This window comes from Neopsephotus bourkii, unplaced genomic scaffold (genome assembly GCF_033783945.1).
Source record: "Neopsephotus bourkii isolate Nb327-2 ecotype Australia unplaced genomic scaffold, CSIRO-AGI_Nbou_v1 NB_567, whole genome shotgun sequence".
In the NCBI taxonomy this organism is placed as follows: Eukaryota; Metazoa; Chordata; class Aves; order Psittaciformes; family Psittacidae; genus Neopsephotus; species Neopsephotus bourkii.
The window spans coordinates 1,839,705-1,867,437 of record NW_026901068.1 but is presented as its reverse complement, the minus strand read 5'-3'; the positions used below and the strand labels follow the sequence as shown (position 1 = coordinate 1,867,437).

Sequence of the window (27,733 nt, the reverse complement as noted above, 5' to 3'; positions counted from 1 at the left end):
GAAATAGATATGCAAAAAGTCTCATTAAAACACAGTGTAAATCTAACTGAGTGCATCAGCTCAACCACATGAGTTCAGAATGGCAAAGCTGGGACATTTAACTCTTTTGCCTGCCTCTTTACGAAAATGACAGGCTTATTCTCCTTCACTTCCTGTATGATGGAAAGGAACACTGCTAAGCGACACTTACAATTTTTCACGTACACAGCAACTCTGTATGCCCCACAGACATATTCACTTAGTGGCCTGAAATTTTAAAGCCTTGGGATTTTAAATTCCCAAATTTCGTGCTCAAGCCTCCAACCACGCAAGAACAGAAGATCCAAGGCTATAACTGTTACTAATTGATTTAATCTCCTTACAGAATTGCACAGCTATACATGCAAGTATGATGTTGCATTACCGAGATTGAGCTACTTCAAATCTAGAAGACACAGGTCATTAAAATGACGCAAACATATCCTTTCTTACTGTTTGTACAGTGGCAAGACTGAGGAGTACACAGAACTCCTCAGAGTATATGTGTGTGGGTACCAATGCCAAAATATTCTCTCAGTTTTATATTTACCATACAATTTTATTGCTGCTGTGCTGCATTATCCCCTCCTCCACAGTAGTTATTTTAAATTATTTCATACTTAGGAAAAAAAAAAACAAACACAAAACAAAAAAACAACAAAGCAAGCTATTCCTTATCTGAACAGGGAAGGAATACATCCAGTCTACATTAGCGTATTAACATCAGGTCAGGGTCATCAAGAAGCAAGTGAAACACACACACTTGAACCAGTGAAACATGAACTCAAAGGTGGACGAATTTGAATGGCAAAACAAAGAGGATATTGAGAGGCTAATTTTATTCAGAGGAAGATTTTCTGCTATTTGCACACTGTTCTGCCTGAGACATTCACTGCAGGTTTGCAAATACAATTTTACTGAGGCAGGTATAGCTGTAATCCAAATCCTGTACATGGCTGTCGGTGGCAAAGAGGGAGCAGCTTTCTCACCAGTTTAAGTAAATCAGCTAATATGCTCACCTAAGATTATAAATGAAATCTCAGGCAGGTAAAACAGTTAACTGTATTGAAGCTGGGCTGAACATATACCAGATCTGCAATACTAAAGCATTTAAGATGCTCTGGTCTTTGTAGCAGATAAAAGGCTTTGAGCTGCATAAAAACAGTTTGTAGTAGATGGGAAGGAAGAGGGGAGGAAAAAGGGAAAAGTGCAGTTGGCTCCATATTCCCAACACAGTTTTGCTTGATGATTTTAAGATGAAACCTAAATTCAGTGTAATTGACCAGCGGAGAATGAGGGGAGGGGAGGAAGCGTAAGGGATCACTGTAGACACTGTAACTTTGTTTTTCTTACTGTCACACAAACCCTCACCAAATCTGTTTTTCTGCTAGGCCTGTTACAACCCCTTCCTCCTCTCAGCACATCTGAGCCTCACCGTCTGGCAAAACCTCACTACTTTTCCTTAAACTCCACTCCATTCATTACCTGCAATGCCAGTGCCCCCATCCTAGCATGCAGTACCAATGGCCTTGCTGAATTGCCTGGGGTAGAGTTACATAATTTACCCTTGGCACATAATCACGGCAGTTTACTGGCAGGTGGGAGGAAGAGGACACAATGTAACTCACAGTTCCTAACTCTATTGACTAAATAGGGAATTTTACCTCCCAGTCTTGGTACTATGAATTACATGCAAGCTTCACTCGTAGGTGGCTAACAAAGTGGCTCCCTGATGTATGTTGCAATACTTCTTTAATACAGTATTCCAAGTCTTGGAAAAACATATTTATGTTGAATGAGAGTTTTCTCAAGCAAGCATACAACAGAGAAGCATTAAAGAATACCACACTAATAGGAAGAAACAGTCATGTTACACAACAGCTCCCACCAGACTCCCTTCACTCCATCCAAACTCCTTGACCTTGTCTGCTTTTTTTCAATTATATTAGAGAAAACAAAACCACTTGTCCTTAAATTGCCAAGAGCTACGAAAAATATAAATAAATTTCACCAGCCAACATCTGGTTGACATTGGAAACTTGAAGGCATAAAAATAAACATTTCATAAACTATACAAACAATATAGTTATTACCAATAATTCCTTCATATGAAAGTTATTATTCTACTAAAAAGAATCATTTCAGGTCTAAGTTATATCACTCCAAAAAGCCTTAAGTTAGAGAAGAAATGCTCATTCTTGAATAAATGTGTACACAGGAAACCCAGTTTAACTCCACTAGTACCCTACCAGTGTCTCCTGTACTAACATTAATTTTTAGGACTAATTTTGATTTCTTTTGTTGCAGCAGCTGGGAGAGAAGACAGCTATCCACAGGCAAAGGCCCATTCACGCATGAAGACCAGATCTCTGCTAATGCTGGCTCTAACCAGCTTGCCAGCTCTGCACAATACTGGGAAGATACGGATCTTCACTAGGATAACAACAGAAATAGGTCACCCTCCACGTTTTTTTCTCAGCAAAGAACCACCCTCTCTTGAGTTAGTGGCGTAAATATCTCCATTTCTTTCAAAGCGATTATCATTTTGGGTCACATTTCTACTAGTGACAAAACATTTGAACCATTTACTTCCCAGCATCAACAGAAGCCAGCTCCATTTAGCAGGTGACCACCTGTGTTGTCGTGCAGTGTGTACCTCTGCTGCTGAATGATGCCACAGGTAGCTGTTCACTCAGACACTGCTGTGTACAAATCCAGAGAGTCTGGGAAGCTGCAACAATACAGGAGCATGGACTATCAATAACAGTAGTCCAAAGAAAGTCCAGAAAAAGAACTAGCAAGAAGCAAAAGGAAACCCATGTAAATTTTACCCCTAAGAAAAAGCTTCCCAAGCCAACACAGGCCAGCTGCTCAGTTAAACTTTTCTGGAGAATGTTTTGCATTATCTGCTCCTGCTATCTGATGTGTTTCCTAGGAATATACTTAACAACACAGTTCTGACCAAACAGTGAAATAAAATAAATTAGAGAAGATTTCTGAAGATCAGCATGGAGTTTCTGGAAGACAGAAGGAGAATTAGTGAGAGAAACAGAAACTTCTCAGATTTACAAATAACTAGGCAACACAAAAACTTATTTAGGCAAATACTGATGATGTAATTACCCGTAAGAAAGCTAAATACCCTGGGACAAAATCATGCTTCTTCTTTATTTTCAGGGTTATTCTCCCCACCCTCAAAAGATGAAATTTCAGCTCTATGCAAGAAATTAGGAGGAATCTCTATTTTTTTCTGCCATATTCCTAAAAATCACTCCAGTCTGCAACATCGCATTACTACCTGCATGATAAAGAGGTGACATAATTAACAATATAAACATCTGCATCTGCTTTTCATAGAATCATAGAATGGTTAGCGTCAGAAAGGACCTTAAGATTATCTAACTCCAACCCCCCTGCCAAGCGCAGGGATGACATACTAGAACATGTCACCCATGGCTCTGTCCAACCTGGCCTTGAACACTGTCACTGATTGAGCATTCACAACTTCCCTGGGCGACCCACTCCAGTGCCTCAACACCCTTACAGAAAAGAACTTCTTCCTTGTATCTAACCTGAATTTCCCCTATTTAAGTTTTAACCTGTTACCCCTTGTCCTGTCACTACAGTCCCCAATGAAGAGTCCCTCCCCAGCATGCCTATAGGCCCCCTTCAGGTACTGGAAGGCTGCTATGAGGTCTCCACGCAGCCTTCTCTTCTCCAGGATGAACAGCCCCAACTTTCTCAGCCTGTATTCATACAGGAGGTGCTCCAGTCCCCTGATCATCCTCATGGCCCTCCTCTGGACTTGTTCCAACAGATCCATGTCCTTTTTATGTTGAGGACACCAAAACTGTACACAGTACTCCAGGTGAGGTCTCACAAGAGCAGAGTAGAGGGGCAGGATCACATGCTTCGACCTGCTGGTCACACTCCTTTTGATGCAGCCCAGGATACAGTTGGCTTTCTGGGCTGCAAGCGCACACTGAAGCCAGCTCATGTTCATTTTCTCATCGACCAACACCCCCAAGTCCTTCTCTGCAGGGCTGCTCTGAATCCCCTCTCTGCCCAACCTGTAGCTGTGCCTGGGATTGGCCTGACTCAGGTGCAGGAGCTTGGTCTTGGCTTTGTTGAACTTCATTTATTTTCATTTATTGTCAGATTGATGTCATGCAATGTAAGTTCAAGCTGGTTTTTAATTGTAGCTGGATGGGGCATGAACATTTAAATACTTGACTATGTAATTACAAATTAATACAACATTCAGAGTAACCAGAAGCAGATCAACACTGACACAAAAACACATGCACAAATGAGTACTGCTTCACCTTTCCAGTGACAGATGACCTTCCCCTCCATGAGTTGAATCAATGCCAGAATTATGAACTGCTTCATAGTGCTTGAACAGCTCTTCAGCTGATCCATGAGATTTCATACAGAGAGGACAAATAAAGCCCTATTATAAAAAGGAAAACAAAAACAAAGAGAGGTGAGAAGCAAACTTTTATTTTTCCCCTCTTATTTTTACATAGAATTGTAAATTTTGTTTGTGTACCTAAAACATACCAGATACAATCATTAAATTCATACCAATTGTTTCATGCTCCGATAACAGTTTTGGCAATTAAAATGTTAGAAAATGCCTACAAAATTCATATTCCATTATTTAGTAGGTTTTTCCCCCAACAGCATTACATACTAGCAACAGAACCTTTATTTAGAAAAATTAAAAGTGATTTCAGAAAGACTGCACTACAATTTCTTCCTCCCCCCCATAAAAGAATTTTCAATACAATCCGATTCTTCTTTCAAAAAGGAGGTAGGATTTGGAGTTTGGTCTTAAAAAACAAGATACAAAAGTCCACTCTAAGAATTCAACAACCAAACACTTAAGTCATATACATGTGCATGTGCTAAAATGGCTACAGAAGATGTGTTAAACTACTAGGTTTCCAGTAATGTATATCTGATACGATTAGCATATGATGGCAGAGACAGTCATTCTGAGCACAAGAACCAGAGGGAGATCCCTGGCAAACCACAACAGCAATGAAGCACAGGAGGGGCCAAAAAGCAAGTGATTTATTTTTCCTAGCAGAAAGCAGTCAAATTCATACAATGACAGCACAACAGCATCCTTTTAGGATGAATCGCTATTAAGCAGTTCTCAGTGATATATTTAGTTTCCCAGTGGTGGGAAGGTCTCCTGTTCACAGTGAAAAACAAGTGCTTCTGATAGCACGAGTAAGTGCATGTAGAAAGAACAAGTGTAGAAAATTGCACTGGCCTCTCCTTCCTTCTGCCCTTTATTTCTTTCCATTTAAAGGGCAAAATCTGTTTCTTTCCTTGGGTTTGTTCTTCTGTTTGGGGTTGTTTTGGTTGGTTTTTTTTTTTTTTTTTTTTGTGGTGGGGTTTTATTCTGTGGAAAGAGGAGCTCTGGAGAAGAGGAAAGAATAGATCTTATGTGCAATTAGCCCAAAGCAACAGCAATCATTCATCTCAACTACTAGACAAAGCCAGCCCAAGATTTCCTAGGCAGGCAGATCTGAAGACAGTTGCTTCAAGGATAAGGAGCCAGAGGCAGAGCACAGCTGGCAAGCCAAGGGAAAGTGCTGCAGCTGAGAGGCCACAGGGTGGACTGGAGCTCTGGGGGCAGGGCAGACCTGCTATCAGCAGGAGAGGGGGGACACATGGACAAAACCTTCTCTTTATGGTAGAAGCCCTTTTCTTCTCACTCAGGCTGGGATAAAAACTGCATCACTCACCAGCCCAAACCACTCCACTGGCACTGCCATGATCAGGGCTGGCCTCGCTTTTGGGAGATGTGGCACTGTTGAAGTCAGCACTGGGTTACAGCTCTCACAGACACCCTTACTCTAGCTGAGCATTTCCTAGAGGTCTGATGCACAAGATTTAAGAGAGTAAGATGTCATCCTGCCACGATGGGGCATCATCACCATGGAAAATGTCACCCTTCCTGTGCAGAGCTGGGGTGGGCAGGAACACTGGGTCCTACAGCTGCAGGTACCACCACTTGCACATCAGAGCATTACATTGCATGGACACAGGACCCTACTGCGTCTCACAGGCTGTTAGTATTCAGATGTTAACTCTGATGTCAGCAGCACTCATTCAGTCCACTTTAGAGGAAAAAAAATAGAATCATCAGGATCTTCCTGGGCACCAGACAGTACCAGACACAAGTGTAAAGGTTTCCTGGGCTTGCAACTATTAGCCCCAAGTGACAATTCAGGAACTTGGGTTGATGGGTCTCTTGTTTTATCTCTTAAAAAAAAAAAAAAATCAAACACAGACATAAAAATATCTCTCAGCATCGTCTTGAGATGAATTTTGGAAAGATATGCAAAAAGTGCATTTTACTACTCTAAAGACAAATGTGTGAGTAGAAGGATGAGGGGAAGAAATGTGATAGTTCAAGATGCTTAAATCTTGTAAGCATTTCTGTTGGTTTGCAGGAATTTACATCAAGTGCAAGCTACTCCTCCTATATCAGGACCATGCCTGCCCTGGACAAAGAACAGATTTCACAGTTACATCCATGTATGTAACACTGGCCACCATAACATGAGGGAGGTGAGATGTCCCTTCCAGTAAGCCTATACTTGCCTCCCTTAACTAACGGACTCCTTTACAGAAGAAGCAATGACAGTAGGGTTCTCATATTCGAAGAAGGAAGTTAACACATAAAACATGCACAGTTATACTTTTCAAAAGGCTGTGTTTGCCAAGAGACACTCAGTAGGTTTCCTTTTACAGTGCATTTAGGAATTACTTTGCATAAAGCACAGCCACAGAGAAGTGAAAGACATTTCATATTCTCCGTTTAACAAAAGTAAAGGCATCACTTATAGCCCCCTGCAGTGCTGCACTGCACTTTTGATGCAGCATATAAGTCATAGCTTCCTAACTAATGTTCTACTTGGGCTTTATCTTTTGCTTTACACAGGTAGAAAAGAGCCTAAAAGAAATAAATAGTGATGATTAGCTGGGTTTTGCTTTTACAAATAGAGAACCTTTTCACCAGGAAATGACAATTTCTAGAACCCAAAGCTTTTTGCACATGCCTGTCAGTTAATGGAAAATAAAAATAAAACCACAACCACCACATGCAGAAGTTTTTATCACAAAAGAGTTCTTAAGATCACCGCAGAATTTCTGAAACAAGACAGAGCCAGAACAGTAAAACAGGAGTCCAAACCAAAACCCCCCATACATTCACAGACAAGCCACTAGGAGTCAGCACACAATTTCCAGCTCAAAATAGTCCCTGGTAGTCAAGGCATGCCAACGAGAACGAAAGGCACTCTGAACTTCAAATCCCAATGTTCTGACCCCAAAGGAAGTGGTTATCTTTCAGATGGATGCTTGTGAAGCATGCCTATTACCAAGCACCTTCACAGCACCATGCTGTCCATGGTGGGATAGGCCTTCCTCGGTGCAGACTCCGAAACACACCAGTTCTGCAGGCAAGTGTCTTGCCTCGGTTTGGAGTTATAATGACAAATCTCACCAAAGATCTTGGACTCTGTAAAAGCACTTGCCTTTCTCAAGACAAACTTATGAATAAGCCTCTAGAAGAATATCTGTAGCTACTTTTTCTGTCTAATAGTTAAGATTTGCTTTCAGGCCTGATAAAGATAAGCTTCTCAGTGTTCTCTCTCTTAAAAGGCATAAAAGGTAAATGATTCCTTTCAAGTAACATTAATATCTGTACAAATCATTAATACAGTATTCTTTGGGAAGTATGCCAGGATGCTAAAAGCAACGCTGGAAGGGAAGTCTTGCCAAAAGAACTACCATATTTATTTTTATTGTACCAATATAATTTACAGGGCTATTAACTGTTGGAAGAACTTTGGCCTCCCACATCAAAAAACAGCCCAGGGAGACCACAGGCACAGACCCACAGGCACACAGAACACAACCAGACCAACTGCAGGCTACCATAGAGCCATTCTAATCCTTAACTATTTATAAATGATTCAGAATTAGTTTACATAACAGAAAAATTAATGTATAGAACTGAATGGATTCTGTTTCTCTTGCTTCTTCTTGTATTACTCTGTAGAACTGAGGAGTGTTGGGCAGGGTGCAAAAATGTATTTCTGAAAATTTCAGCCTTCTCAGAATATTGTCTTATTTGCAATGTTTTTTCCCCTCACCATTCTAATCTAATGAAGTTGTGTAGTGTGATGACACTTTGAAAAGCAGTGTTTTCCTTACTCACTAGCAAAGACTGAAGGTTTTCAAAGATATTCCCTCAACAGGCCGAAGCCTCTCGCCTGAGGTTTAAAAAATAACCGTTTACACAAAGGTTTACACTCCCCAGTCACTACCAATGCAGAGCTACTTAACACAGTTAACAGAGCAAGAAGCTAACCAGCTGACCTAACAACTGTGTGTAATAGATACACGTCAGCATAGCAGCTCCCTGGGCTCCATCGTCGATAACTGGAGCTTGAGACACCTACGAATACATGCATTAAATTTGTCTTTATCTGCCAACTGCTCTTTTTTTCCCCCAGCTTTAATGAAATGGTCTTTGTAAAGTTAATATGAAGTCTAAGCAATTATGACTGAAAGCACAGCTTACTTTACTGGAAGCTCCCTCTTCACAAATTAAAACTTGAGTTATCTGGCAGAAAAATGACAACACTTCTTGTACGGCAGTCCCATGGGCAAAACAGTTCTTACAGGATGGAGTTCAGATTTACTCATGTAGTTGGAGTCCAAGAAAATAGGCATGCTATTTAAGTTTGAAAGTAACAGCCATAGCTACCCAGCTTCCTTAGCATTTTCTTGAAATATCTGATGACTATGTAGCTTATTCTCCAATCCCATTTTAATACTGCATAGAACTGAACAAGTGGTCCCACTTAGGCTGCTACGATTGCTGCTGATCTACAGCTGTATGTGGTAGAAAGCCATATAGCACAGATAGCACACACAGAGCTTGATTTGCTAATAAAAACAGCTTCTGCAACATCTTGAATTTTTATGCCAGCAATTATGTCACGAGTCAAGCTTAAGGAACCAAAGAACTTTGTTGCTTTCCACTGAGAAGTCAATTTTATTCCACAAATACTCTTACTGGAAAAATATTTAAGTACTGTGGTGAATAAAAAAATTTTTAAAAGCCCACAAAAAAAAAAACACAACCAAACCCCACAGAATTTTACTATAAATGATACTTCTACCATATGGAAAAAATCACTATTCTACTATACGGATGCGATAGGACAGCTTAGCCAAATCCCGTATGCACTTTAACATGCCTGACATTCACATGAACATGCTTCAAGTTTAAATAGAGTTTCTGGGCTTCATCTTTGACCTTTCAGAAATCCTGGACCAGCATTCAAGCCTAGAGCCTGCTTCCAGTGAGCCGCATGAACAAAATGCAAGCCTAGATTCAAGCAAAGGGCTGTAACACCTTCCAGCCATGACCTACGCTTGCCACACTTACATTAACAACTCTTTCACAGCTGTATTGGTACAATAAGCTATATGCTGCGAATAAGCTTTATGCTGTGTCCAGTGTGCTTAAAAACTGAAAGTAAGTTCAAGAGCTGTATGACATGTTCACATGCTCAGAGGCATAAACACCCTTCTGGAGTTAATTTTGGGTTTTGCGTGTCATGAATATTTGGAAAAATTCTAAATTTACCATTCATGTTTTTCCACTGTACGTGAACCTTCAAAACCTTCCCTCACACAAGACAGAATCATAGAATGGTTTGGGTTGGATGGGACCTTAAAGATCATCTTTGAACACCAAGTCTAAACTAAAACTCAGATACCCTCGTTACACAGTGATTTAAAGGCTGAAATACTTTACACAACAGAAGATTAGGAACTGTGCCTACTTAGGGTCAGAGGACTGAAACATAATAATGTTTCAGAGCCAAAAGATGTACCAAGTAGCTTCTAAGTTTTCTTTCTCAAATATATACCAAACCAATTAACTGAATCCTCAGGAAGTCCTCAGAGGCAAATTAAACTGCTTAGAGAGCAAGTGCAAGACCACATTTCATCATTTATTTCAGAAGTCTTATGCCAATTTAAAAAAAAAATGTATTTTAAGCTAAAGAATAAATAAATTAGGTCAGCCCCTTTATATGTTGTTAAAAGGAAAATGAAGTTGACATTTTTTCCATGCCTTCCACCAGAAAAAGCCCTTTCCTCTGTGTTTACATTAACAGTAAGATGACAGCAGCTTCCTCTGACATTATCTCTATTTAATCATTACAAAAGTAGTAATTTAATCATTAGAAAAGTAATCATTAGAAATAAAGGTCATGTTTTCTATAATTAAGACCTGCAGTCCATTTCAATTTTGCAAGTATTTAACTTCCCAGACAAAAAGATAAAAAAGGTGTTTTGCTACAGTTTATTTTACACCAAACTGCAGACTCAACATCTCCCCAGAAAATAACCTGGATTCTTCCTGAGAAGAATAGAACCAGCACAATTTCTAGTTCAGTCCTCTCCTGGTTTTATTGCTATTGATGAGTAAGACTGTAATTCTGTCACAACCTACATGACTACAACTTTGTCACGAATTAGGAATTCTAATCCAGTGGGCTCTCTACTTCTTAAAGGAAAGTCACAACACATGACCAAGTCAAATAAAAACAGCATCTCTGATTGCTGCATTCTCTTTATATCATTCAGATGTTGTAGCAAATTAATGTACTAATGTAGCTCAGTAATTTTTGCTCCTGTGCAAAGCAGGACAGTGCCACTTAGGTGAAAACAGCCAACAACATCTAATTTGAGAAGCAACTCAAAAAGAATAAAATACCAGCATTAAAGCACTGACATGATGTTCTGTGCAAAACCAGGCAGCCACATTTCAAGGGAATCCATAAAAACAGAAAATGCAATACGCCAATTGACATCTAAGCAATCTGGCTACAAAAAGCCTATTCAGAAAACATCAGGGTCTTATCTTGCTTGTATCGGCTAGGAAACACGTATTTACTAAACATATGGAAAAATATGAAGACTACCCAAAAGAACTGTGCAAAAAATTGCCTTACATTTAACCTTGCTATAGATAAGACAACAGATGATAACAGCTACTATATTCTAAACACTGCAGGAGTACCAAACAGTGGGGGTTTTTTGGATGCTTCAGGAGAAACCAGAAAGGGAAATCTGAAACTAAGACTAACTGACTCGCTGTTTAGATGTCCTGAATGTCCAGAGACAGTCAGGAAAAGCTGGACACAGTTTAGAAATGTGTGATTCCTTTAGGAAATGAAAATAAAACAGAAGATGACATACAATTTATGCTAGCGACACCACTGTATACATGAAAGCTGAGGAACAATATTGCTATTTGGGAATGTGGTGATGTGTGTAACTTCTATACAGCATTTGTTAGAACAAGTTGGCTATATATGCACAGAGACACTTGCCAACACTTTGGTGGTTGTTCCTGCAGCGGAATAAGCCTTTGTTTAAAGTTTCATCAGTGCTAGGTGTAAGCCCTAGTTTAAAAATGAGGGCTGCACAGAGAGCTGTTTAAGAGGAAGTCTATAAATAAGGCTGTAGACAGGGGTTAGGATCCTTTCCCACAACAGGACATCAGGCACCTTCGGAAACTGCAGGTGTGGACGTCCGTAACTGAAGAACAAGACCAAGTCTCACTGTACAGAGGACAGACAGGAGGGAAGAGCAAGGAGAACAGAGGGGTGAATGACCTGACTTACTAAAATTTTCATCAGCAGGGAGGAGTGGAAGACAGCTTAGTGAAGAAAACTACTATCAAAATGAACAGCAAGGTACTAATTAATGCTTTGACAACAAAGTAACAATTTTTCAGGTCTCACAAAGTGTGAGCAAACCCTGGCCTTGCAACATGCTCTATCTCCATGTCTCAGGAGAATGCAATGGCAAAAAAACCTGAATTCAGGAGCTTCTTGAGCACTGTTTCCAAGAAAATGTATTTGAACTTTTCACAGTAGTATCCACAAGCAATAGAAAGCAAAACACCAGTTTATGCAAGACAAACTCAGCCATGTTCCATATGTCTGCTACCTAAGATGACACTAATAACACTATATGGCTGTTATAATTCTGTCCCAGAAATGCCAAACACGGAATGAAGGGTGATGACCTCTGTGTTGCTGTTTCAGGATCACAGTGTGCTTAGTGCAAATGCATACTATCCTTTTCTAACAACAAATACAAACCATCAGCTTCTCAGTAGTAAGTATTTAAAACTTTACATACTAGCATTGATGATATAGATTAACAGATTTCCCCACTTTTTTAGTGTTTCTATGCATGCTGACACAATAAAAGACCAAAGTCTTTGTTTCTCACCTCTTCCAGATACTTACCAAATCACTGTACCAAGAAATGCAACTTGAGCAACAGGAAACAGCAACAGCTAGTAACAACTGAATTTGCATTTTATGTGCTACACTAAATCCACAAGTTTTATCAAGTTAAAAAGTTGCAATCAGCTATTTACAAGTAAAATGTACTGACAAGTAACTGATTATGGAAAAACAAAACCTCAAAATGGGCAAGAACCCACAGACAACTTAATGAAACTATGCTAAACACAACCCAGCTTAAATAAGAGTACCTTCTTCAGGTAACCAAACCACCTCTGATGGCTCATATCCCAAAATCTACCCTTACCATCTCATCAGGAATGCCACAGTGTGTCAGGGGTAAGTCACAGCTTATTCAAGTAAGGTGTTTGCGTTGTGACCAGATAATAAAGAATACATGTTCAAAAAGAATACACTGGTGATTGTGGTATTCCAATACCACAAATATTTCATGTGAGAGACAACTGCAAATCAGAAAGCTAGATATAGATTAATTCTTCTGATGAATGTATACTTTCGAATCATGCATAAGAGGTCAAATGATGTTTCAGCAAAGAATCAAGAAACAATTTAAAAAGCTGACACCCAAGCAAGGAGAAAAGATGTATGTTCATTTAAAGCAGCCCATTACCAAAGCTATTGAAACAAAACAAGACCCACAGTAACAGCTGGGAGGTCACGAGGCTCCTGTCTTCCTTCTGTCCCAGTGTGCTCATTCTGGTAATGTTCAGACAGATCAGTGGGAGTTACACACACTTTCATACATAGTGGACAGATGAAGCCCTGTGAAATGTATATTTGTTTTTAAGAAACTAATAAAGACAAAAAAGCAGATTTGGAATCAAACACTGTTCAAATTCTTACACTGAAAGCTCTCTACAATCACCAAAGTAAGGTCTGTTTCCCTTTTGAAAAGGTAGTTTTTTCAAAACACATCTGAATATAATGGAGAAGGCAAGAAGGAACAGTTATTAAGAACATGAAAATAAACAAATCTAAATCACACTGTAAAAGCTAGCACCGTGGCGCATATTATGTGTTTTCCAGGCACCCCTGGTACCCCTTTCATGTGACAGAGGAATAAGCTTCATAATGAGGTGTGAATGGACCACTACCAGGCATCAGGTCAGATCCCCCACAGAGTCTTCTGTAAGGGTGTCCAGATGTTTCACAGGGAGAGACAAGGGTGGTGTGGTGAGATTGAAGAAATACTCCTGTAAATTAATAAGCAAGGTTGCAGCAGCAGGATAGGTCCAAGTACCAGCACACCTGTATGCCTGGCCTGGCTGTCATGCTCATATAGGGAAAATTATGCACCTTCCTTGGTAGGATTTAAATAAAAAACAAACTCGGCATACTCACCCAAGATTTACCAAACCCACAATTTAAATCGGCAGACACATGCTACATGCTTAAACACCTAGAGAAAGTAGGCAGGAGAGTAAAGGGCTGTGATGCCTGCACCTCCATGGCAGAGCACTAGAGAGGAAGTTAGAACAGACTGAACACAACCCTCCATGGATGCATGGTGAAGCTAAGGCCCCTTACAAAAAAGGATGTCTGTGGCAAACCTGTCCAGCTCATGCAGCCACATTACACTCATGAAAGTGTAAGCATGCTGGTGAGCTCACTTTTAGCATGGAATATTTAGCAACCCTGTAATGCAGAGAGTGTTGCACTGTGACCTAAGCCACAAAAGGTGGGATAGGCTCAAACATTTCCTCCTTGGGCAGACTGCATGTCTCTAGGCTTGATTACAGGTCTATGTGTGATCTCAAACACTCACATGGCCACAGACTGGACTAAAATAGATTTTTATCTCTCCTTGAGCAAGGAACGGTTTGAATTCAGAATTCCCTACTCATACTATAATTCTCAAAAATCAGGAACCAGGCTTGAGGAGGTAGAAAACGTAAGAATCTGCATGGATTCAATAATTATTCTCCATTTGAATCTTGCAGCAATGCAAATTATGCAATCTAGCCAAGAAACCAGAGTGCAAACAAGTTAACTGGATTTCTGTCTACATAATACTGAAGAACCATGTGGCAACATAACAGTAAAACAGAGAGCAACCATTCTGCAGAGTCCCACTGTGGTGCTCCTGGAGAGAAGCTGTCAGAGAGGACACATCTTAGGCCAGCTGCACAGGAAAAGGAAGACCAACAGAAAGGCTCCAGTTGCACACTGCAACCCATGAACCTCAGGAGAGTAAAAACCCATCAACAGCTTCAGAGTTCAGCTTGAGACAGATTTTGAAATCATATGCTAAGCAGAACACCCCACTTGTAACTAATGTAACAGATGGTAGAATTATTGACAACTAACAGATAGTCTCACATTATACAGTATCAACCAAAAGTGACACAGCAGCCTTTGGTCTCACCAAGTTTTGACTCAGTAGCAAGAAAAGCCAATGGTGCAACAGTGCAGGAACACCACTGCTTTGAAAACGCACCCTATGCTAAGAAAATACTACTACATTAGTATTGAGGTACCTTGTGACACCCACCAGCTGCACAGTCAGTGATACTGCACTCATACTAACAGAACTATGCCATTTTAGACAAACTGTGGAAAGAAGCAATTACCTCATTGCACATTTTTATGCCTTAATTAACTACAGAAGTAATGAAATTTTAGCCTACAATTCAAGAATATTTATTTGCTTCAGGGACAGTGTAAATATGAATATGAGACAGAGCTGGACTCACAAATGCATGACTTGTGCAACATGCAACAAAATATTAAGGAATGTCTGATTATACTGACTGCAATAAAGCTTCAAGAAATCAGAAATAAGCAGATACACAGATGGAAGGCAATTATGATTCTAAAACAGCACAGTGCAAGTTTCTCCTATTTCTTATAATAGAAGACATTGGAGTATTTATATCATCATATACTTTATTCCATGTCAGAAAAGGCACTTTGCTCCCTTTAATGCTGTAATAGGAGTAATGAACCTTGCACTGCATTTGTATGCTAAGCTTGAAACATTTTCAAGATAGGTAATCAGGCTACATTAGCACAAACTCGCTTCAACAGCCAGTGAAGTCAGTTTGCATTTTTCAAAGTTAATATTTGACAACATTGTAAATCCAAAGACATTGTAATATGGGATGGAAGCAAGGACAACAACTTATTCTGCTGGTTAAGTATGGCAATCAGCACATAAAAATGGATAGGATTTACACGGGGTAGCTTTATACACCAACACCAAACAAAACCCAACACATTTGATGTTTCACAAGGAGGAGGAGATTTCCCATGCACATTATAGTGCAGCAGAAGCAAGGTGAAAAAGGAGTACAAGTATGATAAAATATTAAAGCTTGGGTTTTTTGTAACTCTCATAAAATATTTACTAATAAGGAGTCTTAAACTTATGTCTCGTTTCTCTGAATTTTAATAATTCATCTCTAGGATTACAGAAATTATTGCTTGTGACCATTTAGATAGATAAGTCTAATTGACATTTACATATAAATATGGTCTAGCCTTCCTTTTTTTTTTTTACTTAAATAACAACCAATTCTTATAAGGTAATACTTCTAAGTATTTATTTAGTACAGTTGTTATTTAGGTCAGGCATCAAAAGTTACTCCCAACAGCTTCATGGATCAGAGAAACAGCACCCCAGGTTTAAGACTCCACTCCCATGTATGGTGCACAGTACCTCGGAGGAGCCTTCACTGTTCACGTCCACGGCATTTCCTGGTGTGGCAGATGAATCCGAATCAGAGCTCTGAGATCCACCCCTACCTGGAGTCTGAAATAGAGGGAGGAGAAAAAAAATAAAACAATGAGTGTCTACAGACTACTTGATAAAGCATGGTACGCATGCAAAAGCTTCTCTTCTACTTGCTGGAATACACAAGTATTTCCCCTCCACAAGAGCAATGAAGGGAACAAGCTGACAAACAATTATATGATTTTCAGTGCAACACTTCAACAAAAGCTTTTATCCAAGAGTATTCACACATCAAAATACAAGCAGATACCACAAGCAAAGGCCAGGATTTTAAACCACTTCCTCCTCATGAACACTCAACAAAAAACATAGAAGTAGGCTGAATTCTTCCCTTGTATTACTGACCGGTGTTAAATTAGGTCTCTGTATCTAACAGGAAAACACTAGAAATTACAATCTAAACAGTTTCAGAAATAGTAAACTAGTATCATGCTACTTACTTGACAACTTGTTTACAATCTGAACACACCTTTAAGTATTCAAAAAACGGAAAACTGAAGAGTGAGGACTGTGCTGATACAATACGCATGCAAGAAGGTACACTGCCTTGATTTGGAAATATAAAAATACAAAGCCTGCTAGACAGAAAGACAACCTCTAAAAAAACCTCCTCTGAATATGCTGAAAATGAAAACAACAGTATTTGAAACTACAGGGAAAATAAGCAAATCAATTTGAAATACTATATAATTCAAAATCTGTATAGATATATCGCAGTTTAATGATTATTTAACTATAACTTTGATTTAAACTTGATTTAACTTCTCTTAATCTCCAGAACACTACTGATTGACCAATGGCAGAAAACCTAGTAGTCTCAAAGGAAACACAAATAAAGAAATTAACTTAATACTGATATGCAGTCCTAGCTTCAACAAAAGTTTATTATCCAATTCCATTATGACAATTGCAAATGGGATGAAGTAATGCTACTGCTGTAGCTTAGCACACCTGGAAACACTTGTAAAGCTATAAAGAATTTTCTAACTTAATATAGGGGTATCAAAAATACAGAATTTTAATTATATAGGTTGAAATCTACAGAAAAGGACAGAAGTACATACTTTTCATTTCTAGATTGTGGTGTCTCCAAAACAGTATTTGGTTTTGAATTTTCATGCTCAAATATATCCTTTTTTTTCCCCTACACAAATCAACTATATAACCTTTTATAAGATAGCTGCAGCATGCGTGCTTTTCCGTTCCTTGAAGATTAAGTACATTTTCCTGCTTTGTTGTGTAAAGAAAGTTATATTTCCAACTTTCATAAAGATAACTTTTTATTACTAATTAAATAAAAATGTGTAACAAAAGGGCAAAGTTTACTGATTAAGGGACTTAATTCCCATAGAGATGCATTCAATTTTAGAAATGCTCCAAAGACTGGCCAAAGGGAAGTGAGGAGGAGTGAAGCAGCAAGCTATTGGAGCTGACAACAGCAAGAGGACTATCTCTCCTCATTCCAGCCTTCTCTGGGGTTATCAGTTAAGTGATAAACATATGCTGGTTCTCCTACTCCCATGCCTTTTTTTATTGTAGCTGGTTTATGTTTCTAAAGAAAGTAGGAACACCATAGTTTCCTTCTAGTACAGCATATCAAAGCAGTAGGCAAGGTGATGAAAGGTTACCAAGTTAATAATAGGAGAGGCAAAAAAGGTGTAAGCAAAGAACACAATGCACATGCAAAGTACATAAAAATGAAGGCATCAATCAGTATTTCTCCTCCAGGTCACTGATACAGACAGTAAACAAGGAACATCCTAGCATGGACCATGGGTGCATGCTCATCAAGTTTTCATGACATCAAACTGGGAGGACCAGTTGACACATTCACGGATAGGGCTGCCATTCAGGGGATCCAGACAGACTGGGGGAATGTGCCAACAGGAACCTCATGCAATTGAAAAGGGACAAATGAGGAGTCCTGTGCCTGGGAGGAAAACCCCTGGCTGAAACACAAGCCTCTGCTGAAAAACACCCAGGGCTCATATCAGTTAGGAAGCAGAGTGCTGAGGCAGCAGAGAGGACCACCAGCACCCTGGGTTGCAGTCACAGGAGCCCAGCCAACTGATCAAGAGAAGCAATCACTCCACCACTGGCCAGCACCCATAGGACAACACCAAGATACTGCACTCCAGTCTTGGCCCTCCTAGTCCAGGGCGGACATTGACAAAACAGAGTAAGTTCAGCAGAAGGGAGCTGGAGGACCTGCCCTGTGGGAAAGGCTGAGGGAACAGGGCTGGCTCAGTCTGTTGCTCTGGGAGGGCTCAACAGCAGCCCCACCACCATCTATGAGGAGGTCATCAAAGGGAGAAAACCAGGCTGCTCCCAGAAACACACAGTGGGAGGACACTAGACAAAAACTGAAACAAGACTGGTTCCCACTGGACGTAAGGAAAAGCTATTCCAGGATGAAGCCAGGCCTGAACAGTCTGCTCCTGACCTCTTGAGCTGGTCCAGCTCACAGCAGGAGCTCAAGCTAGAAAGTTCCTGAGTTCCCTTTCTGCCCAGATTGTTCTGCGATCTCTTAAGTGCTGCCCTGAGGAAACACACGTCCCACAAGAGAGCTCTGAAACACAAATTTAGTAACTCCATAAATGAAGTTATGGATTGTATGCATTGACAGTCGGAAGAGTAATACATAAAGCAATTGGTAAGGTATAGCCAAGTTTCTCAGTAAGACAGGGAAGTTTACTTATTGCATCTAATGTTATAAACAGTTTTCTTTGGTTTATATAGTTCAGAAGTTCCTTCCCGTGCAACCCATAAACCACAATCATGCAACCCAGATTTAAGTCTCACTTGTGAATCCATTTTGTGCAAAAACAAAGAATCCAAGGAAGATGTACTGTCTATATGAGGGACGATGGCCAGGTGTCAAAGCTTTCTTCCATAAAGGAGATGAACTTTACAATATAGGAATCAGTTTCTCATTGGGATGAAATTTTTTAAAGGCTTTAGAAAACTGAACATAATAAAATGGAAATTAACTGTGGTAGCTGTTTTATTGTAGAAAGCCTGAGAACTTGGACCCCTCTCTGTCCCAGCATCTATACCTGCAAGTAGAAATGTCACGTTATAAATGGAGGAAGTGTCAGCATTAATGGATACGAACTTCTTTACCAATGCTTTACAAGAAAATAAAGCCTTTTATTCCACTTTTCAGCTTCAAAAACTTAAGAATGCGTCTTTATGTAGCCTCGGACAGAAGTGTAGAAAAGCAGAGGGAGAACCTTAACAAAACTCAATAGCCTGGCCAATGGCAGTAAGAGACAGTCCAATCACCTCTTTAGACAGGCAGCATATACCTCCACTTTTGCAGTACTTGAGTGGATACATAACTAATGGATCAATTCATCCAAAACCTAAGAATCTTCTGCAACAATTAACAAAATATTTTCTTCACCTTATAACTTCTTATACTCTACTATGCATTGTTAATCACCCATCACATTCCACCCCAGAGTTGACTGTATTTCACAATGAGATTTGCATATTAAGTCCTGCTAGTTCCAGCACCATAAATTGGATATTATTACAACCTCCAGGATGAAAGCTCTTATATTAGAAGTACAGTATTATTAGTATGTAGTTGATTAAAGTATTTCCATTATGAAACACGGCAGACATGCTATAATCATGCTAAAAGGCACCACACAGCATATCCTACAACACAGAATATATATAACAGAAATTATTATACAGTACCTGCTAAAACCCTTTTAACTTTAAAAAAAGCAATGCACTCTCTTTGAAAGAAAAATCATAGTTCCAGTGCTGGTGGCATTTCCTGGGGAGTGGCATGCACAAGGAAGAAGGGTGGGAAGGAAAGGGGTCATTAAGTAACTTTCAGGATCAGGAGAATCACCCCATAGCATCCATTTGCAAAGTAATACAGACTAGCAAGAAAAATTTATTACAAATTTGAAAGAATGCTATGGAAACCAAGACCATAAATGCAATTAACTTATCTTTCAGAGCTGTAACATAGCGTAAAAACTTACTCCAACAGCCAGATGATTGGGGGATTGGGAATATTCTTAATTGATCATTCAAATAGGTTCACAAACATGTTGAAGCTTGGCTCCCAGACCACTGTTATATCACGTTCCATTTAAAAAGAAAATAATTTTAAAAATCACACCACATTAAACAACTCAGGCTTCATGAACTAAGGAAAGGCTCAGAATGATGCTCTGTTTTCAGTTGGACTATGCGGGGGAGCAAAAGAATGCATTATGAATCCCACAGGAAAAGTAAGTTTTCACACAGGTTTCTGTATATGTATCTTTACAAAATTAACATTTAACACTTAAAGGCATAACTGGAGTTTAAAGACTGATGCAAAATTAGTCTTTCACTCCGTATTTCTTTTCTAGTTATCAGTTCTGTTTGCTTACTCTGCAGAGAGGCATGTTTCTACTCCTAGCACTACAGTTGTAGAAGTAATATGCTAAACTTCATGATGTTCTGTGTTTTCTCAAATCTGCAAGCTAATAAAAGGAAACATCATTAACAACTAAAAGGATGACAATGATTGCAGCTTATTTTCTGAAAATTTTATAATGAATGAGTTGAGCTAATGCATTAAAATTAGTATAAATATGGATCGCTACCGTGTCATTTTGCATCATCATTTATCTGTCTACTGCTATGCTCCATTCAGTTATGATACTCTATTCAGCAGTTTTAAATTCAGAATAATTTAAACCTTTGAAAAATATGTTAAGTCTTGAGAAAGTCTAAACAAATACAGATTTATACAGTTTTTCTAACAGATTTAAATACTACAGGCGGGTCCAAACATACTAAGGTCTTGAAGCAACAGACAAGATGCAAGAATGGGAAGATAAGAAGGCCAAAGCCCTTGTTATCAAACAACTCTCAGTGCTAGAAACAGAGCACAGTGAAACAGTACTATTACTTAATTCTAAAGAAGTACAACACTGTTTTATGACTCCATAAAATGAAACGACTCCTGACTTCATAACGCATAAAACCTTTCTTTCCCGTCGCACCATCAGTTACAGGCAAGCAGGCCTTGTACCTGGAAGAGGTACCCATGCTCCCTTCAACCCCACAGGAAGGTCATGAGCACAGTTGCAGTTTGGTATCCACCCAAGCAAATAAGCTCTCTAGCAAGTCCTGCAATTATGAGCATAAAATTATAGGTAAGGCATGAGATGTAATGCATCCTGGGCAAGTAAATATCTACACTCCTGAGTCTGGAGTCAGAGAAAAGGTGACTCTACTACCTAAGCTACAGAGTTGACTCCAAAGCCCTATTCTCCACCTAGACCCCAAGATCTCATGACCAAGTACTCAAACATTGCTAGAAACAGGGGAATGGGACCTTACCACCCAAACACAGCAGTCACTAACAGTTGCAGACAGCCAGTTTAATACAAAGACTAAAGACAAAAACTGGCGTAAACAGTAGTCAAACTGGCCCAACAGATGTATCCTTCACTACAAAACACCAGCCATGGGAACAAGGCTCAGAAGGTCCAAGTAATCCTTCTTCCGCCAGCTGAAAATAAATGCCTCCTTATTACAAAAAGTCGGATTTTTCTCTTTTTTTCCTTTTTTTTTTTTTTTTTAAGTTTTGGTATCTTGCAGATGTAAGAAGTGAACTCTCCTTTAACAGATCAGAGGCAACAGCCACCGCCATGCCAGCAGATGAACAAAGGAGAGGTGACACAATGGCCACAAAGGGCCTTCAGAGTTGAACACAATAAAGAATAGGCAGCTCTCTAAAGAATACACTGACAAATATCATAATATTTTGGCAGTAAAGTTTGTGTCTCAGACATTCCACAGAGGTGTCTTTTGAGAAAGACAACCTTTTTCTAGATCAGCATGACGAACCATGCACAGAACTGAGAAGTGGCAAGAATGAATGAACGGGGGTTTACAGTGCAAACGTACAGAACAGATGGATCCCCAGGATGTCACACAGAAAACACACATAACATTTAGAAACAGCTTGCAGGAAAAGGACCTAAACTGAGGACCTAGCTGAAGACAGCATGGAGATACTAAATTCAAATACTAAATGAGCAATGTTCAGTAGCGACAAGTATATAATACTTTCTATTTTGAAAATATGCCATTCAAAGTGACCACGAAGGTGCTTTTAAAAACACAAATTAACAGGTGGAAGAAATAAAAATCAAGGCACAGAAGTAGTATAAAAAAGAAATATCCGATGTTTTAAAAATTCAGGATTCAGAATTTCAAATAAGAGACAAGAACTATAAACAGTATATTTGTAGCCTAATGGCCAGCTGAGTTATAAATAAAAAAGAACTGTAACAATTAGGGTTTTTTAACCATAACTCAAGTTATATCACCAATAATGACTAGCCATCCACCTAGAAAGGACAGCACCACCTATAGTTAAATAATAAACCCAATACGCATACAAAAAATTATGTTTTGGTGACTGGAAGGTGGGTTTCTTTTGCCATTTACGTTAATGAAACCCAAGAAAAGGGTCAAGAGGTGGTTCCCTGGCCTCCAAGCTATTGCCTCGGAGACATGAAAGATTTTAGTACATAATTTTTAACTTGCTCTTTATGAACAAATTTGACAGCAAGCTAAGGTTCACTGTTAACACCAAAGTACATCAGAAGTCTTTTTCATACTTTGCCAACCACAGACTGTAAGTCAGAAAGGTATGTAGGAGGTTGTACATTTCCAAAAGCCCTTTTAGCAAGAGGTATTTTCTTTAAAGCATAGTTATTTACACCAATTAAACGACTGACACCTTTAAAAATGTTGGCATTTCTCTGTTTTGGGGCAGGAAGAAGTCTGATTTGCCTTTCTTGGCAATTAGTTCTGCTGTAATCCTGTAATTTTTGGGAGCCACTAGGGAAGTTTTTTTCTTTAAACTTTTCAGAGAAGACGCCTATTTCTAACACGTGAAAACTTTCACACTGACTTTAATTTTTTATAGGAAGTGTTTAGCTGAAATTATATTTAGAGGCAAATTTCCTCTGGCACTGTATCGAGCTTCCTCCTCTATCAAAGAAGCTTTCTTTGATGGCCTGTTATTCCTCAGAATCAATAAACAGCCAGTTAAAAGCTGCCAATATTTAATTAGGTCCATACTAAGTTTCCCAGCCTGTTAGCAGGGCTTCCCATCAAACTTCAGGAAGGAAGTTCTTCCTGTAAACACAAAGCTCCAAATAGACCAAAAGCGCTCTTCACCTGCTTAGGGTCTATGACCAAAAAACAACGCGAGGCACACTTTACCCTGAGAAAGTTGGCGGTATGCATACTGATGTACTTTCTTCCCCTCTGTTAACTCCTACTCTTGCTGCAACGCTTCCTTGCATGGCAGGTGAAGAAAGCACGCCACGATTTCCGATAAAACACCCTTCCACAGATGTGCTACACGGACAGCATGCTTTGAAAGAAACACTTGAAAGACACGTCAGATAAAACACGCTGGTTTCCCCTTCCCGTGAGCGCCTTCTGCATGGCACGGTGCGGAACCGAAGCGCTGCCTTTCCACCGCCGCCGTGACTCAACCCTTTTGGGTGCATCCTTCAGTCGAGAGTCAGAGACGGACTCCCCGAGCCCTAAGCCATGATGACTGACATCTGCCCTTCCCTTTACCAGCACCTCTCCGACGTCTTCCATCCGAGCCACCAGCGAACTTCAAGGCGGCTAGTACCGCCGCAGCGATACGCGAGGATTTGGGATAGAAGGGTTTCATAAACGAGTGTCACAAGTTGGCTTTACACAGCAGGCAGAGCTGCCGGAAAAGCCGGTTCCTAAGATAAGGCACACCGCTGGCCGGTGGCTGCCTGAATGGCTTTCGGCATTGGAAGCTTGTTTGCCTCCTGGTCCTGGGGCAATCACCCCAGGTCCCCGCGGCGGATCTCCCCAGGCGGGGCTTCACTGAACATGCCCGAAGCGCGGCCAGCCCGGAGCCGCCGCGACGAGCGAAGGTGGCGGGAGAGACGCTGCCGTGCTGCAAAAAGGAGCCACGGCGGGGCAGGGCGGCTCCTCGCCCCACCGGTAGGCCCCTCGCCCGACCCCGGGGACCCACCCGCTGCCGCCACCCCCGCCCAGCCGGGGGGACGCGCACAGCGTGCCCGGCCCACCCCGTCGGGGCTCGGGCCGTCCCCGCGTCGCGGCGAGGAGGAGGCGGCGGACAAGCCCACGGCCCTGCAGCCACTACGGGCCTATCCCCTCGGCAGCGCCGCAGGACGGGCCGGGACGGAACGGGCCGAACCGGGCCGAACCGGTGACTCCGGCCCCGCCGCGGGAAGCCCAGCCCCGAGCGCTGCCGGCACCAGGAAGCGGCACCTCCCCGCCACGCCACGGCAGGGCAGGGCACGCCGCCCTTACCGCCGCCAACCGGGTAAGGTCTCGCCGCCTTACCCGCTGCAGAATTCGCCTTAACATGGTGGCGGAGCCTGGATGTCGCCGGGTGGCCGCGGCCAGGCCGAGGGGGAAGCTGCAGGGCTCCGCACAGCACCGCCCTCGGCCCGCAGGATCCCGCCGCGGCCCGCTCGCCCCGTGACAGCCGCCGCGGCCGCGGAGGCGGGGCAGCCTCCTCACCGCCCCGCCCCGGGGATGGACGCGCGGGGCACCGGAGTTGTCACCGCCCACCCGCGGGGAGCGGAACGGGAGAAGGGAAAACGGTGAAAAGGGGCCGGAGCGGCCGGGCGGAGGATTCCAGAGCAGCGGGGCTGATCTTAGGGATGGTGGTGGCTGTGGCGGCGCAGGGTCTGCTCCCCGATCTACTCCGCGGGGCCCGGGCCAGACTCCTTCCCTGAGCGCCGGGCCCAGCGCCTCGGCTGTCGGTGCGCCTCCTGTTTTCCGCCGGTGTCTGTGCCACCCGGCACGCGGCCCGGTTGCGAAAGGAGAAGCGGAGACGGCGGTGTCTCACCCCAGCCCTCGCCCGCTGCCCGCTGGGCCTACAGAGCCCGCGGAGGCCGCTGGTGGGGGAGCAGGCGCGTTCACGGTTCTCCGCAGCACGGCCGCTCGCCCTCAGGGGGTGCCGCGGCAGCTGCAGGGCCCCTCGCAGCAGTCGTTGCTTCGGAATTGGGTTCTGAGCAGGGGAAGGAAACGAGCTGTAGATTAAACCTGCAAGTGAGGGCCCCGGCATGAGGCAGAGCGTAAACGCAGCTCTGTGTTACTTTGCTGGTCGTGAGGTATTGAAAGCGCTCAGGGATGCATGTTAGAGTATGGCTGAAACATACTCATTTGCATAGTGAACTGGAAATTTAATTCTGAAGGAGCAAGCTACTTCCTGCGAGCCCTGAGCTGAAAAGGCGACCTTGTGGCATAGAACCATAAAATAGTTAGGGTTGGAAAGGACCTCAAGATCAAGTTCCACGCCCCCTGCCATGGGCAGGGACACCTCGCTCTAAACCATATCACCCAAGGCCTCGTCCAGCCTGGCCTTGAACACTGCCAGGGATGGAGCATTCGCAACCTCCCTGGGCAACCTATTCCAGTGCCTCACCACCCTCACAGGAAAGAATTTCCTCCTTATATCCAATCTTAACTTCCCCTGTTTAAGTCTTAACCCATTACCCCTTGTCCTATCACTACAGTCCCTAATGAAGAGTCCCTCCCCAGCATCCTTATAGGCCCCCCTTCAGATACTGGAAGGCTGCTATGAGGTCTCCACACAGCCTTCTCCAGGATGAACAGCCCCAACTTTCTCAGCCTATCTTCATACAGGAGGTGCTCCAGTCCCCTGATCATCCTCGTGGCCCTCCTCTGCACTTGTTCCAACAGATCCATGTCCTTTTTATGTTGAGGACACCAGAACTGCACACAATACTCCAGGTGAGGTCTCACGAGAGCAGAGTAGAGGGGCAGGATCACCTCCTTCGACCTGCTGGTCACACTCCTTTTGATGCAGCCCAGGATACGGTTGGCTTTCTGAGCTGCGAGTGCACACTGAAGCTGGCTCATGTTCAGTTTCCCATTGACCAGCAATCCCTAGTCCTCTGCAGGGCTGTTCTGAATGTCTAACCTGTAGCTGTTACCTGTAGCATGACCCATTAGGTGTTCTTTAAATGTCAGAGAAGAACATTTGCTCACAAAAACACACAGCTACCTTCAAAAAAATAACCAACCAAACCAACACACACACACACACACACCCCAAAAAAAATAAAAATAAAAAGAAGTGCTGCTCAAAAACGTCAGTTTATCCAAGAAAGAACCTGTCCGGTGAAGCCCCACCAGATGTACAGTATTCAGCTCTGGACCCGCAACACAAGAGGGATGTGGACCTGTTGGAGTGAGTCCACAGGAAGCCACAAAGATAATCTGAGGCCTGGAGCACCTCTCCTATGGAGACATGCTGGGAGAGTTGGGCTTGTTCAGCCTGGAGAAGAGAAGGCTGTGGGGAGACCTTAGAGCAGTCTTTCAGTACCTAAACGGGACCTAGAAGAAATCTCTGAGAGTGATTTTTTACAAGGGCATGTAGTGACAGAGCAAGGGGGAAGGACTTTAAACTGAAAGAGGGCAAATTTAGATTAGATATTAGGAAGAAATTCTTCACTTTAGGGTGGTGAGACACTGGCATAGTTTGCCCAGAGAAGCTGTGGCTGCCCCATCCCTGGCAGTGTTCAAGGCCAGGTTGGATGGAGCTTTGAGCAACCTGGTCTAGTGGAAGGTGTCCCTGCCTGTGGTAGGGGTGTTGGAACTAGATGATATTTAAGGTCTCTTCCAACCCAAACTGTTCTATGATTCTACGTAGGTCCTGAGGCAAAAACCCACATGAGACATGGCAAGAGAGTTGTTAGAATACCAGTAGCTTCTGGAATACATAATTCAGTACACTGCAGTTCTCTGTTCTATTCTAAAGCTGTAACTTTTACATATTAGATGCAAGACAAAGTGTTATGAGTAAATAATAAACCTGTTCAATGACTAATTGTGCTGAGTAGAACAAATACCATAGGAGAGCACCAGCTGTGCTGTAAAGATAGAAGACATTTTTCTACTTAAAGGCTGACATTTCTGAGTACCCTGAAATCCTCAGACTTAGCATGAGTTACAAGCACATGACGAGAAGGATTTGGCTGCAGCAGCTTAAGGCTTGAGGCACAGCAGCATTATGTGATTGAGCTTGGTTTGCTCCAGCTACAGGCTCCAGTGTGCTTCATGCCATGTCATTTAGTCCACAACTGGGGTGGGTCAGGAGTCCACACACAGTTGGTGATTGCTTCAGCTGATGAGCACTGACGTCTTTGGCCACATCCATTAAACCATTTTCATTTATGTATGTGTCTAGAGTATGAAATGGTGTTGAAATTTGGCAGTTAGGTTTGTTTCAGAACTTTGCACATGTGATTAATAAGAATTGATTGGGACTGTATGGCTGTACAGTTAAATATCCAGGCAGGCTGTACATTTACTCTATAGACGTGCATGATCCTTTATTTGTGTGGATTTGTGTGTGAGCATATGCATCTGTCTCCCTGTCCACCCATCATTCCCTTGGTAACTTATGAATCCATCAGCCAATTTCAATGAAGTACAACAGAGACAGATAAGGCTTAAAGATATCAAGTTCCTACAAATTTAAACAGGCACGCAGAGAGAGGAGAGAGAC

The 27,733-nt window shown here is 41.9% G+C and overlaps 1 protein-coding gene across 4 annotated transcripts in view; it reads right to left on the bottom strand.

Annotated features, from left to right (window-relative positions):
- The window catches only part of EEA1 (early endosome antigen 1), a 75,230-nt gene extending 50,511 nt beyond the window's left edge, over nt 1-24,719 (bottom strand). For 2 of the 4 annotated variants that reach the window (XM_061351299.1, XM_061351298.1), the window contains exon 1: nt 4,344-4,473. Coding sequence is in view for 2 of the 4 variants with exons in the window: in XM_061351295.1 (XP_061207279.1) it covers nt 4,344-4,471; nt 13,047-13,169; nt 16,066-16,158; nt 24,535-24,558 (368 nt within the window). In the remaining 2 variants the exon portion in view is untranslated. Of the gene's footprint in view, nt 1-4,343; nt 4,474-13,046; nt 13,170-16,065; nt 16,159-24,534 lie in introns of those variants that run through there. The other 2 variants (XM_061351295.1, XM_061351297.1) reach the window with 2 other exon arrangements.
- Between the last annotated feature and the right edge of the window lie 3,014 nt (nt 24,720-27,733).